General features: G+C 40.6%; 1 protein-coding gene across 2 annotated transcripts in view; it reads right to left on the bottom strand.

Annotated features, from left to right (window-relative positions):
- SPOP (speckle type BTB/POZ protein) overlaps nucleotides 1–14,582 on the bottom strand; it is a 79,268-nt gene that overhangs the window by 17,082 nt on the left and 47,604 nt on the right. For both annotated transcript variants that reach the window (XM_031010720.3, XM_031010721.3), the window contains 4 exons: nucleotides 6,714–6,857; nucleotides 5,933–6,054; nucleotides 3,222–3,373; nucleotides 2,968–3,095 (listed from right to left, as the gene is read on the bottom strand). In XM_031010720.3, coding sequence (XP_030866580.1) covers nucleotides 2,968–3,095; nucleotides 3,222–3,373; nucleotides 5,933–6,054; nucleotides 6,714–6,791 — 480 coding nt within the window. In that variant the 5' untranslated portion in view covers nucleotides 6,792–6,857. The remainder of the gene's footprint in view (nucleotides 1–2,967; nucleotides 3,096–3,221; nucleotides 3,374–5,932; nucleotides 6,055–6,713; nucleotides 6,858–14,582) is intronic.

The following is a 14,582-nucleotide window of genomic DNA, read 5'->3' as shown; positions in this document are numbered from 1 at the left end:
CAACTTGGAAGAACTGCCACATTTCCTAATAGGTAAAACATCACTGAGAACTGAAAGTGATCTCAGTGTCTACAGTCATATCACCCTGAACACGCCTGATTTTGTCTGAAAGTGAACTCAATGTAGGGCACATTATAAACAAGACCACCCATTCATCATTTTCAGAGTCCACAATCTAATTTCATTTAAACATTCAACAACAGGAATACCACTGAAATAAAGGCCAAACATAAATGGGTGCTTCTCGGTCTTCCACCATAGGAGTCCCTCTTGTGGCCTCTGGGAGCACCAGAATCCCTATGAAACAACTGTATTTATTGTATCAGGATGACAATGAGAAGTGCCTGAGTCAAAGGCTGAGTGACGAATGGGGCACTGGGGTACTAGAACCTAGATTTCTATCTGGACATCAACTTCATAAAAGCCTCTAAACAATATGAAAATACTAATCAAACCAATAACAAACAAAATGTAAATATGAATTAAAACAAATGTGTTTATAAATATTCCACTGATAGAAGGGAAACAACAGGTCAAAGGGATAAAATGTGCACCAAAAATGATCTAGCTATGAAAAGTGCTAAGAACTTAGATGAGCTGCAGACATCCTTAAAACCCACACATCCAATACACACCCCCACGCAACCGTCTTGCAACGCTGAATGCTACTAAGTCCACAGAGAGCCTTGGAACAGAAACAAGTCTCACTAGGCATAAGCCCAAGTATGAGAAGCAACACTCAGCACCTGTGGCCAACAGAGAAGTGTGAGAGGAACAGATGGCACACCTGGTTCGATGGTAAGAAACCGATGGCATCAGCAGAACCCAGCAGACGTTTCCCTGTTCAACATCTCCTCGTTTCTAAAGTGTCATCTCACTTCCCATCTAAGTCAAGGCACATCTAAACTTAACCACAGGATTTCTCCTAAGAGAATTTCATATGGGGAAGTGAAGGGAGAGAGCGAGCGAGCTGGAACTTGGCCTCGGATTTAACCACAGGATAAGAGACTGCCAAGTGAGGGCAGGCCAACTGGCTTCCAAATCAAGACTGTGAAGACAGGGGTTGGAGCAGCTGGAATGGATTGGGAAGAGAGGGGGAAGCATATGAGAAAAGGCTGGACCCACTGTGGACTCAAAAAAGCTGCAGTAAAGGTTATGGTATTGCCTAATACTGCCAGATGCAGTATTTAGGGGAGATTTTCTTCAGAGAACAGTTTAAAGATTGGCTTTCATTTCCAATAGAAACTAGAATTTTCTACTATTTTTAAGTTTTTCTGAAATGCAAGTCTCTAAGATAGGTGAAGATTCAAACTGTGATCTGTTTACATAACATCTAACCTCATGTAAAACCAACTAAATTCTCATTTCTTCATTCAGGCAACTGAGTATAATCCGTGACGTTAGATTTACACAGAATTCACACTCCAAGTTTATCAGACATAAAAGAACTGCCACATTTTATGTATTTATTATAGATGCTATCACTCTAGTATTTCCTTCTTTTACTTGGTAATTAAAAAGGAGAGGGGATACCAAATTATGCAAACTATATTTTACATATTTAGTGTGGTATTATAAGAAACTGCCTCCAAAGTTTTCTAATCATTTGCAACTACTCTGTTGCAATACAGAAGGCTGGCTGGGCATGGTGGCTCACATCTGTAATCCCAACACTTTGGCAGGCTGAGGCAGGCGGATCACTTGAGGTCAGGAGTTTGAGACCAGCCTGGCCAACATGGTGAAACCCCATCCCTACTAAAAATACAAGAATTAGCTAGGCCTGGTGGTATACACCTATAATCCCAGCTACTTGGGAGGCTAAGGCAGGAGAATCACTTGAATCTGGGAGGCAGAGGTTGCAGTGAGCCAAGGTTGCGCCACTGCACTCTAGCCTGGGTGACAGAGCAAGACTCCGTCTCAAAAAAAAAAAAAAAGAAAGAAAGCAATACATAAGCCTGCTACCGACAGCTAGGCCTTTTCTGCAAAAGGGCAAGATTCCTAAGGGACTCCCTTCCCTGCTACTCAGGTGGTGATATGCCTTTGAAACTGTCATTAACTCACAGTGTGAGCCTATTATTTGACAGAGCGAGTTGGCAATTGTGGAACAACTGTACCATCCCCCATGATGATACACTGTTTATTATTATCAAGCGGTGCTGCTCAGGAAGTGGTTCCTCAACCTATGTGCACGGAACACTAATGCCCCAGTTGACTGGAGATTTTATTCATTTATTACACTGTGAGCTTGTCAGTATTTCTAAATGTATTCATAACAGCATGAAATGACTAATCAGTATATACTCATTAAAGAAACCACTTTCCAACTCATTCTTGGTTTGGGAATTTTATTTCAAGGCTTCTCCTGTAAACCTGGGAAAAGCTCTTAGGTCACTGGTGAGAGGACTTTCCTAACTGACTACAGATAACTCTCTGAGCTAACTGTGAGTTAGAGAGCTTTACATAGCCTTCACCCTAGAAAAAAAATGGTTCTCACCTTCTTATTTCACAATTACTCCAGCAAGACAAACCATAGGCCTCAACTCTTGATAAGAATCTAGTTCAAAGAGCAGAAAAGGTAAGTAATCTGCAAACACACATGGCCCTCACACTTAAGGAGCCAGAAAGTATAAACAACAGATACACATATTTAGCTTGATGTGACAGTCCTTTCAAATGCTATCTGAAAAAAATCCCACAGTGAAAAGTCCTGACCCAAGCAACTTAAAACTGACACATACCAAGGTAGCATACAACCTTTGTTTTTAAGAACAGTAACAAGTGGAAAGCTGAGATGCCCAACAACCTTGAAATCATCAGGTAGCTCAATCAGTCACATAAATAACATTTGTGCAGCACTACTCCACTTGGGGTTTTTTCTTACTCTACATCCCTGATACAATATAATTAAGTCTACCAATACTCATCAGGTCTGGGAACTGCTAGTCTCAGCAGAATACAAGGACTCACCTCACAGAAGAGGGTAAGCTTGTCATCAGGGAGAAGCCCGTTGGCCTCATCCAAAAGAAAATCTCTACGGATGAATTTCTTGAATCCCCAGTCTTTGCCTTGCACAAACCTATATGCCCGTTGACTCTCTGGGGTGGAAAAAAAAAAAAGTCATATTTAAGGTTACGCAAAAACCAGATCAAAGCCACAACTTGTCAGTGTATGAAACTTCTGGATGTAAAACTTAAGAGTTGAACAAAGAGGAGAACATTTACCCATAGCTTTGGTTTCTTCTCCCTTGGCATTCAGGATGGAGAATTTGAATTTTGCCCGGACTTCACTCTTTGGACAGCTGACCAGTAACAGGTAAAGTGACAGGTAATCTTTGCTTTCTTCATCTAACCCTTTGGGGTTTACTCGCAAACACCTGTCCAAAACAGATAGAAAAAAAAAATGTCAAAAGCATCCATTTTGATAGAACTGGAAATCAGACTCAAGAGAGGGAGATGTTTAAAAAACAAATGCAGGCCCCATAGAAGAATATAATTCAGTAGAATGACTAGTTGGGAACAACTTTTTTCTTTTTTTTTTTGAGACAGGGTCTTACTCTATCGTCCAGGCTGGAGTGCAGTGGTACGATCATGGCTTACTGCAACCTCGATCTCCCTGGGCTCAGGTGATCCTCCCACCCCAGCCTCCTGAGTAGCTGGGACTACAGATGTGCACCACCATGGCCAGCTAATTTTTGTAGAGATGGGGTTTCGCCATATTGCCCAGGCTGGTCTTGAATGCTTGAGCTCAAGCGATCCGTCTGCCTCAGCCTCCCAGAGTGCTGGGATTACAGGAATAAGCAACCACACCTGGCTGGGAACCACTTTCGTAGAGCAAAATGGGTCACCTTTTAAAAAGTAAACAACAGGCTGGGTACGGTGGCTCACCCCTGTAATCTCGGCACTTTGGGAGGCCGAAGCGGGCGCATCACTTGAGGTCAGGACTTTGAGGCCAGCCTGGCCAACGTGGTGAAACCCCGTCTCTACTAAAAATAAAAAATAAAGAAAAAAACTAGCTGGGCGTGGTGGCAGGCGCCTGTAATCCCAGCTACTCAGGAGGCTGAGGCAGGAGAATCGCTTGAACCTGGGAGGCAGAGGTTGCAGTCAGCTGAGATCACACCACTGCACTCCAGCCTGGGTAACAAGAACGAAACTCCATCTCAAAAAAGAAAAAGAAAAAAAAAAGAAATGTGTGGACCAGGCACGGTGGCTCATGCCTGTAATCCAAGCACTTTGGGAGGCCAAGGCAGGCAGATCACTTAAGTTCGAGAACGGCCTGACCAACATGGTGTAATCCTGTCTCTACTAAAAATACCAGGCGTGCTGGCGGGCACCTGTAATCCCTGCTTCTCCGGAGGCTGAGGCAGGAGAATCACTTTAACCCAGGAGGCAGAGGTTGCAGTGAGCCGAGATCGTGCCACTGCACTCCAGCCTGGGCGATAGAGTGAGACTCTGTCTCAAAAAAAAAAAAAAAAAAGTGTGAATAATCTTTTATAGATAATAATATACATAATCTTTTATAGATATTTTACCAATCTGGCAACAATATTCTAAGACTAAAATAAAAGAGGCAATATGAAGGAAGCACAGACAAAAGTAAATTATCATTACGCAGCACAGAATTCCAGGCCAGACTTCTAAATAGTGTTAGAGATGCCAATCTGTTACGGAGAGATCAAAACAAAATTCAGACAGAATAGGTTCAACTAAGTTGTAAATGTCATTAGTCAAATGCACGGGTTTCAGACACTGCTTCTACCACATGCAATACATAGGTCATATGTATCCTTAAGCCTTATCTGTATTATTGCACCTCTCTCAAACAGGTGGCCCAATCCAGTGTCTCTCTAGGGAGTGCATATGCTACATACATTACTATACACCTTGCTAATGATGAGGATTTAAATACAATGTCTAAGAACAAACATCTCTCTCAACACTTAGTAGTAAAATGCACAATATATAGCCAAAAAATACTAAATGAATGAAAAAATAACTTTTGGTGGGTTTTCAGAGGTCAAAACTGGTGGTTCAGAGACATGCGTTTTGGTCTTTGCAGTGGGTATATGGTTGTATCCTCAACTGCCTGCTCCTCAGGCAAGATGACACATAGTCTGAATGAGACTGATCCTCACTCCTGGATCATATTTTCCCTGCTCCAGGGATTGGTTCAGGGAACACAAACGTAAAACAATTGGTGCATGTACGACATATTCCTGGCCACACAGTTCAGAGAAAGCTCAAAGACTTTTGCTAGCATGTAGTAGATTATACCCATTGGTACTGCCAGTTATCCCTTAAGCACAAGAGAAGCCAGACCTGAGATGTCCAAGAGCGTGGAGAACAGGGCCAGGGCAGAGATGGTGTTCTTACTCTAACCACTGGCTTGCTGGATCAAGCTACCTTCAAACCCATCCTATACCCTGTCAATACAGTTACATAAGCAAATAAATCCCCTTTCTTGTTTAAAAGCAGGCAATTTAAAAGTAAACAGATTTTTATGTTAAAATCTAGATTTCTTGCTTTTCTTGAAAAATCAGAAAATCTGGCAAGGGTCAGCCCTTACTCATGCATAGCTATAGTTAGCTGGAGCTGAGTAGCCAGCACCTCTTTTAGAAGAACACTCACTAGTTTGCCAAGCAGTCACCAGTCATTCCATTTATGGATATCATTTATAACACTGGCTTTCTTTATTTATTTACATTACCCTGTAGCTTGAGTTTGCTGATTTCTGATATACTCATTGAATTAGTTCAACAAACATTTAGTGAGTACCTATTATGTGCCAGGCACTGTGCTAGGCACTGGGAAATACAGTAAGAACAAAACAAAAGTCCTGGCCTTCATGGAAATTACATTCTTGTCAGTGTCCCATAAAACCAAACAAAACAGACAACTTCAGAAAAATTTTTACAGTTAGACGTATTCTTCCTCACCATTTCAGTTTATCATTTGCTCCTGATGAAAATGTAGAACTTTTAATGACTTCACCCATTTCCTCCCGGCAAAAGCTAAAGTTATTGATGGTCCACATGTAGGAGAATTTCACTACCTTGATCTGTTGATAGAAAAACAGGAAGCAATTAAATAGGAAGTGGACAACCTGAAAAAACAGGATGAAGGGCAGATTATCATTTCCCCTCCCTCCCTCTGCATGATCCTGATAGGAAGATAGCAGTTTTCAGGTTTTTCTCACCTTAGGTTCCTCATCCACATTTTAAGAAATCTCACACTGACCAATAGCTTTTATAACTTTTTTCAGCTGCTGAGAACACTGGATGGAAAGTGAGAGAAACATATAGGAAAAACAAAAAACCCACCACCACCATGGACAGGGCTGGGAAAGCATATGATAAAACCGTACTTAAAATGGGTCTCTGTTATTAAAATGTTGATGTCACTGCCTGGGGTTGCACATCTCAAACTTGTTTCCCCAACAGAGGAAACTCAGAACACACTTTCATCAAGGGCAATGTAAGCAGATCTAGTTTCAAAGATTCCCCCTTTCAACCTCCACTGAAAAACACTAGCCTAGGGAATTTAGATTCCACATGGAAAACTAAGGAACCTGAGGCTAACAAGTATCTTATCTATCTGCTCTTTGGCAGTTATGTTCCAGAGAAAGCAAGAAGCCCAATGTAGAAAAGCAATCCTACTCCTTTCGTCCACCAAATCCTCCCCAGATGCAAGATTCACAGGCTGAAAACTTCAACTTACCTGTGTGTAGCACCAACTCTCAGCTACGGGGCCACTCGACATTTCTGCCGGAGGTGGAGGACTTGGAACCCTTGACATCGCCAGTTTGAAGGTTAAACGAGATTTCCAAAGTCAGGGGGCAAAGATTTCTGTTCCCTCTTCACCCTGGTCAGATCCAAGAAGCAAGAAAACTTTATTAAATTATTAAGATACGATCCTAACTATTGTTTGACCTGATAGAGGCTGGAAATTTTGTCTCCACATTGTTTGAGTGGCTCCTTACCACTGAGGTCCTAAAATTTTTTTTTTTTTTTTTTCCTGATAGAGTTTCGCTCTTGTTGCCCAGACGGGAGTGCAGTGGTGCAATCTCGGCTCACCGCAACCTCCCCCTTTCCTGGGTTCAAGTGATTCTCCTGCCTAAGCCTCCCGAGTAGCTGGGATTACAGGCATGCACCACCACACCTGACTAATTGTGTATTTTTAGCAGAGACGGGGTTTCTCCATGTTAGTCAGGCTGGTCTTGAACTCTCGACCTCAGGTGATCCACCCTCCTCGGCCTCCCAAAGTGCTGGGATTACAGGCGTGAGCCACCGCACCCAGCCGAGGTCCTAAATTTAAATGTTAACATCAGAGAAGACTATCTAATGTAAAGTAGTCACCTAGTCACAATTATATCACCCTATACCTCTGCACAATACTCAATAACTCTATTGCTGAATGAATTTATTCAAAGGGTATTTAAAGTATATCTATGAAAAGGCTGCCTGAAGAGGAGACAGCATCATTAACACCAGACATAACTTGCCATGGGCTCCTTCCTTTGGAGTAAAAATACTCTACTCCTAAAGCAAAATGACCTTGTTACCCTCTCTAAGTTTGCTTCATCTTCTCCTATGCTTCACTGCAAACTTAAGGAATCTTCTATTCCTCAACCCATTGCTAGCTGCTCTCTTGAAGGGGAATATTTTTACACCTTTCTTAGATGTATTCCTTTCTCTGCAGCATTCGTGATCTCTCCCTGCTTACATTCCTGTCATCACTCGATATTTCAGATTCTTCTCCTTGCTCTGTTTTGTGATCGTTCCTCAGTCTCCTTTACTAGATTATCTTCGTCCACTGTTGCTCCCCATCATTTAATCCTCAATCATTTTCTCAATCTACATTCTCTGTGTCAATTTTTTGTTTTTTCATCAGTCAGACATATGTTTATGGCAATTTCATCCATCCCAACAATGTCAAATTTCTACCTTTATACAAGTTTTCCAAATCTCTACAACTCTCACCTCTCTCATAAGCCTCAGACCATTCTCCAATAACTGTTATATATCTCAGTGGGGTGTCTCAGTAGCAAATCAAATCCAACTCAAAATTCTTCCCTCCAAAAGCCTTTCTAAATACCAAAGCCATTAAAAAAACTGGTGAACTTGGTGATGAGGGAGTGGGACTGGGGAGATGTAGGTCAAGGGGTACAAAGTTGCAGATGGGTAGGATGAATTCATCTAGAGATCTACTGTACAACATGAGGGCTATACTTAATAATATTGTATTGTATAATGGAAGTTTGCCAGAAGAGATTTTAGGTGCTTTTACCACCTACGCGAGAACGCATGCGCACGCGCACGTGCACACACACACACACACACACACACACACGGTAACTGTCAGATAATGGATATGTTAATTGGTTTGATTATAGTAATCATTTCACTATGCATATGCAAATCAAAACATTATGCTGCATACCTCAAATATATACAATTTTTACTATTTTTCTTGAGACAGGGTCTCACTTTGTAACCCAGGCTGCAGTACAGTGGCGCAATCTTGGCTCACTACAACCTCTGCCTCCCAGGCTCAAGCAATCCTCCCACCTCAGCCTCCTGAGTAGCTAGGACTACAGGTGTGCACCACCATACCACCTTGCTAATTTTTTGTATTTTTTTGTGGAGACAGGGTTTTGCCATGTTGCCCAGGCTGGTCTTGAACTCCTGGACTCAAGCAGTATGCCCACCTTGGCCTCCCAAAGTGCTAGGATTACAGGGATGAGCCACCACGCCTGGCCACAATTTTTTTTAATTGGTGAACTTGGTTACAATTTTTAAGCACCATAAACAAAGCCAAAAGACAAACTAAAAAAAAAAAAAAAAGCTTGTAACACATGACAAAGGGACTTAATAAAAAATTGATATATAAATTATTTCTGTGAAATTAATTGGGTGTTATCTAGTACAGTGGAAAATACATGTACCCTAAAACTTAGTAACTCCACTTTTAACGATACATGTGCTAGAGCTGTGATTCTCAAGTGTAGAGTGCACCACAATCTCCTTTTAAACAGATTGCTGGCCCCGCCCCCAGAGTTTCTGATTCAGAGGTTTGGGATGGGCCCAAGTTTGCATTTCTAACAAGTTCCCAGATGATCCTTTGAGAACTGCTGCCCTAGAGAAACGCTACACGTGGGCACAAGATACAGACAAGGGTTTTCAATGTGGCACCATTAATAACAGTGAAAAACTAGAAACACACTGAAAATCTTTAGTAGGGGAATAGATAACTAATTTGTATTATTTCCATATAATAGAAAACTATACTTCAGAATTTAAAATTAATGAACTAGGCTGGACACGGTGGCTCACGCCTGTAATCCCAGCACTTTGGGAGGCTGAGGTGGGAGGATTACCTGGGGTTGGGAGTTCGAGACCAGCCTGACCAACATGGAGAAACCCTGTCTCTACTAAAAACACAAAATTAGCTGGCTGTGGTGGCATGCGCCTGTCATCCCAGCTACTCCGGAGGCTGAGGCAGGAGAATCGCTTGAACCTGGGAGGCGGAGGTTGTGGTGAGCCGAGATCGCACCACTGCACTCCAGCCTGGGCAACAAGAGCGAAGCTCCATCTCAAAAAATAAAATAAAATAAAAGAACTAGATCTACAGCACCATGGACATCAAACACGGAGCTAATTTAAAAAAGCAAGTTTAGGAATGACATGTACAGTATATTACTTATGCAAATTTAAGGTTTATATATTACTTACAGATATATGATACAGTAAAAGTAAAAAACAACAACAACAAAAAACAGCCTTGACAGCCTATATATCAGTTTCATACTGGGAGAGGGAAGGAAGGAGGAGGAGACTGGGAAAATAATATAAGATGCTTCAAGTTTATCTCTTGTGATTCTTTTAAAATAAGGATACAAAGAAAATATGATAATACAAATATCTGTTAATTAGGGATGACAGGTACTTGGGTATAAACTACTTTTTGTAGTGTTCTGCTTTATTTTTATCGTTTTGATATTGGAGCAATTGTGTAAGGATATATTCCATTATATCACACATCTCTGGTTTATAATATACAAGGGAGAAATTTCCTGAACACCTAGTTTGTTTTCAAAGGCCAAACAATATGAATCTTATAACTGATCATGTTGCCCTCCCTGCTTGGCTACTAAGAAATCCTGAGACAAGTTTGTGACTCATCTTTTAAAACTATAAGCCCATATGCCTGCTTTAGATGCTATATTTTATACAGGATCATATGTTCATTCTATAATAGTTTTATTTTCTTAATTATTCCCTTTGCTATAATTCTCTCAACTTTTAATCTTTTATATGTTAAGTATTTTTGGAATCTGCCTCAAATCCTCTGCAGAAAGAGGTGTAACAAGTAACAACAGGCTGGGCATGGTGGCTTATGCCTGTAATCCCAGCACTTTGGGAAGCCAAGGCAGGCTGGTCACCTGAGGTCAGGAGTTCGAGATCAGCCTGGCCAACATGGCGAAACCCCATCTCTACTAAAAATACAAAAATTAGCCGGGTGTGATAATGTGTGCCTGTAATCCCAGCTACTTGGGAGGTTGAGACAGAGAGTAGCTTGAACCCAGGAGGTGGAGGTGGAGGCTGCAGTGAGCCAAGATGTCACCATTGCACTCTAGCCTGGGAGACAGAGGAAAAAAAAAAAAGTAACAACAAATCACACAATAACTCAACTCACAAATATTCACTGACTACTTAAATAATAAGGAGATTAATAAACTACAGTTGCACTTTCACAGAGTAATACTCATAAATGGAATGAGATGTTATTCCCATGGTCATAAACACTATCTTACAGGAATTTCCTTTTTTTTGAGACGGAATCTTTCTCTGTCGCCCAGGCTGGAGTGCAGTGGCGATCTTGGCTCACTGCAAGCTCCGCCTCCCGGGTTCATGCCATTCTCCTGCCTCAGCCTCCTGAGTTGCTGGGACTACAGGCACCCGCCACCATGCCCAGCTAATTTTTTGTATTTTTAGTAGAGACAGGGTTTCACCATGTTAGCCAGGATGGTCTCGATCTCCTGACCTCGTGATTTGCCCACCTCGGCCTCCCAAAGTGCTGGGATTACAGGCATGAGCCACCACACACCCGGCCAGGAATTTACAATTAAAGAATCTGTGAAATCACAAATGAAGCTAACATGGTGTGCTGTCTCACTTAAGCTAGCAACCTAAGCACTGCAGTGGCATTTGGGCCTCCCTGGCTTGTGCAATTCATGATTCCATGATAACATGAAGAAAAGAAGCCAAATGCTACTGTGGTCACCTCCAAGATAGGCTTGCATTTGATGGAAAACACATTCTTAAAGAACTGTTTTATTTTTCCATTAACAAGTAAGTATAAATGAGCTAGTTTTACAAATCCCAATTATCATTAATGGCCAGAATGAAATTTCAAAATTCCTACTTTGGGACAGGGTGGCAAGGAAGGTTTGATTTTATGCGTTAGTTAAGAACAAAAAATTTGGCTCTGGAGAGGTGGATTATAGGCACAGCTCTACACTGAGTAATCCTAAAATACCAATTTGAACTTATTTTGAGGTTAAAAAAACTTCAAACTGATCTAACAATGAACAATTTATGAATTATCTAAGCCCAGGAAAAGGCCAAATTTTAATAACCGGTTTATTTTAATGCCTTAATTGTTGTTACTCATCCTTGGTTCATTATTATAACCAGAAAAAAGAAACTACTACTTTGATCTTGACCATTTTTTCCCACCTTTTTTTGCTTCTGACTTATTTTGTAGCTACATCTTTTCCCTTCTTCTAATTTTTAAAAATCTCTAACCTCACAGCCAGCAGAACTGGAGAATCTGTCTCAGACTCTGAGGAGCTCTAACCAAACAACCTGCTGGAAAGGAAATTGACTAGGACAGCACAAGTCTAATTAATTTCACTCATAGCAGGAACCATGCGCAAAGTGTTCATCAGCAAAGTAGCCTAGTGCTACATGAACTCTCTAGCACTTCATGCCAACTGCTGCAGATGACCAGCAGAAAAAAATTTTAGAAAAGAGGAGACCTACCTGAGGGTTAGAGTTCGAGAACCTCTGCAGCAGACAGCTAAAGCCAAAATATATTGCTCCTGCCTTCAAACAAGTTAAGACAGTCTGTCTGCATTCTCTATTGAGAAATTTATTTTCCAAAGCTTACCAAACTTTCTAGTACGCTCAAACTCTGAGGCTGAACATATACTACCATTTATTTTCCTGCTTACTCTATTAAATTCTGACCTGTGAGAACAGACCTCTTCGAGTTACATAAAAAAAATGCACTTTAAAATATCTCTGTCAACTGTAATACTGCTTAATTTCCAACGAAGGTAGTATCAGCTAGCAACTAATAAAAATCTCTAATGGAATGCTTCCTAGTGGGTATTATAAGACCATGAAGTCATTAACCAGTTTTGATGTGATTCAAGCCAACAATATAATTTCTAACTAGAATATTAAACTTTGGAGGACAGACAGAAGGACAAAAAAAAATGAATTACAGGTTGAGTATCCCTGCTCTGAAAAGTTCCAAAATCCAAAAGTTTTTGAGCACTGACATGACATGCTCGTTGGAACACTTTGGATTTCAGATTAGGAATGTTGAACCAGTAAGTACGTAACAAAACTATTCCAAAAAATCTGGAAAAATCTGAAATCCAAAGCACTCTGGTCCCAAGCATTTCCGATAAGTGGATATTCAACCTGTAATGCTGTCGTGATGCACAGATAATGCTTTCAACTGAACCTACGGTGCACTTCTTTCCTGTCTTCTTTTATACTTATGAACACGTCTGCTGACTCCTGCAGACTTTAAGCTCCTTAAACAGAACCTGCAACTATTCTATCTATGCCTTATCACCTAGCACAGCCTGCCTGGAACTCAAGGAATTCAGTACAAATACTCTGATGAAGGCCAGGCGTGGTGGCTCACGCCTGTAATCCCAGTACTTTGGGAGCCCGAGGTGGGCGGATCATGAGGTCAGGAATTCAAGACCAGCCTGACCAACATAGCGAAACCCCGTCTCTACTAAAAACACAAAAATTAGCCGTGCGTGGTGGCACGTGCCTATAATCCCAGCTACTCAAGAGGCTGAGGCAGGAGAATCACTTGAACCTGGGAGGCAGAGGTTGCAGAGAGCCGAGTTGGTGCCACTGCACTCCAGCCTGCAACACAGCAAGACTCTATCTCAAAAAATAAAATAAAAAATACTCTGATGACTGAAACACTCTTCCAGTTGCATTCAAGTTCATTAAGTTTTCTGGTTTTTTTCACGTATCTCTAAAACAGCCCTTTGAACAATGCTGAGTATATCAGATTTGCAATGTAATGAGAATAACTAATTTGTTATTTCAGATAAATTATATTACAAAGCCCAAAACTCCCAGCCCGGTACCTCTAATCCCAGTCCTGGTAAAACTGAGTTTTTCATCCAGTATCAAGTATATATTTATTCTACAAGAGGAGAAAGCCTTGTTATAATTTCATTTTGAAAACAAAAATCAGTAACTAATCTGAACTAAACTCTTGCATAATCAGAATTCTTTCAAGATAGAAGACAAATTCCCTGTACAATAAAGGAAAATGTCCCAATAGTTTATTTTGCAGTATTTACAGAACTAGGCTAGAACACCCTCTGAAAAGTGTTACACAGACAGCTTGTGCAGTCACTTTTTAAATCTTTCACTTATTTCCCATGAGCATTTCTCCATCATCAGTCTAATCTACTTATCCAGAGAATTAAAATAAAATCAACCAGTTAACAGAGAGGCATGAATCTCATACATGATATCTATGAATTAACCTTACTTATATCCATCAGTTTTAAGACGACAGGAACAAGATTGTGAAGATATTAGATTGAATCATGAAACTGTTGTTTTATATGACAAAAATAGTTGAATATCAGCAATTTCATGTGGTTCAACATAATACACAGCATGTACAAGCTAGATGGCTGGGAACATACTTCTTGCCAGAGAATGGTCTGGTAGGGACTTTTTAAAAGCCTCTCTCTCTGCTTTCTTCTGGTTTAAAGCTTTGTACAGTTTCCAAGTAAAGAAAAACCCCAGTGTCATAACTATTTTCAACCCGAGATGTTTGTGTTTTCCAAAACAGAAGATGCCAAAAAGATTGATGACCAATTGCAAAAACAAACAAACAAACAAAAAAACTGTAAGACTTTTGTATACTAATTTTTGAGAAACTAATGTGACCAAAAGGTGCCTTTTGTTTCTTCTGTTACAGTGTGCTCAATCATACACAGCCCAGGAGGTAATCTTTTCTTTCTCATTACCCCAAGGGTAGTTATTACAGGTCATACTGACTTCTACTGTTGCAAGGTTTAAATGATTTTTGAATATTTGTTATGAGTAAACTTTCTGCAGTTCAATCTAGTCCAACAAAATACTAAATATACTTAAAAAAATTTTAGAGACACTGCTTAAAATGAAACTCAGGGCTTCAGACAGACCTCAATCAGCAAAGGAAAGACTGAGGTTCTCTTATGTCTTTTATCAGGTTCATGCTTTGTAAAACTTTACAAATTAAAGATGCCTGTTTTTTTTGTTTGTTTTC

This window comes from Gorilla gorilla, chromosome 4 (genome assembly GCF_029281585.2).
Source record: "Gorilla gorilla gorilla isolate KB3781 chromosome 4, NHGRI_mGorGor1-v2.1_pri, whole genome shotgun sequence".
In the NCBI taxonomy this organism is placed as follows: domain Eukaryota; kingdom Metazoa; phylum Chordata; class Mammalia; order Primates; family Hominidae; genus Gorilla; species Gorilla gorilla.
Note: the sequence above shows the minus strand (reverse complement) of the source record. Positions and strands in the feature narration are given on the sequence as shown.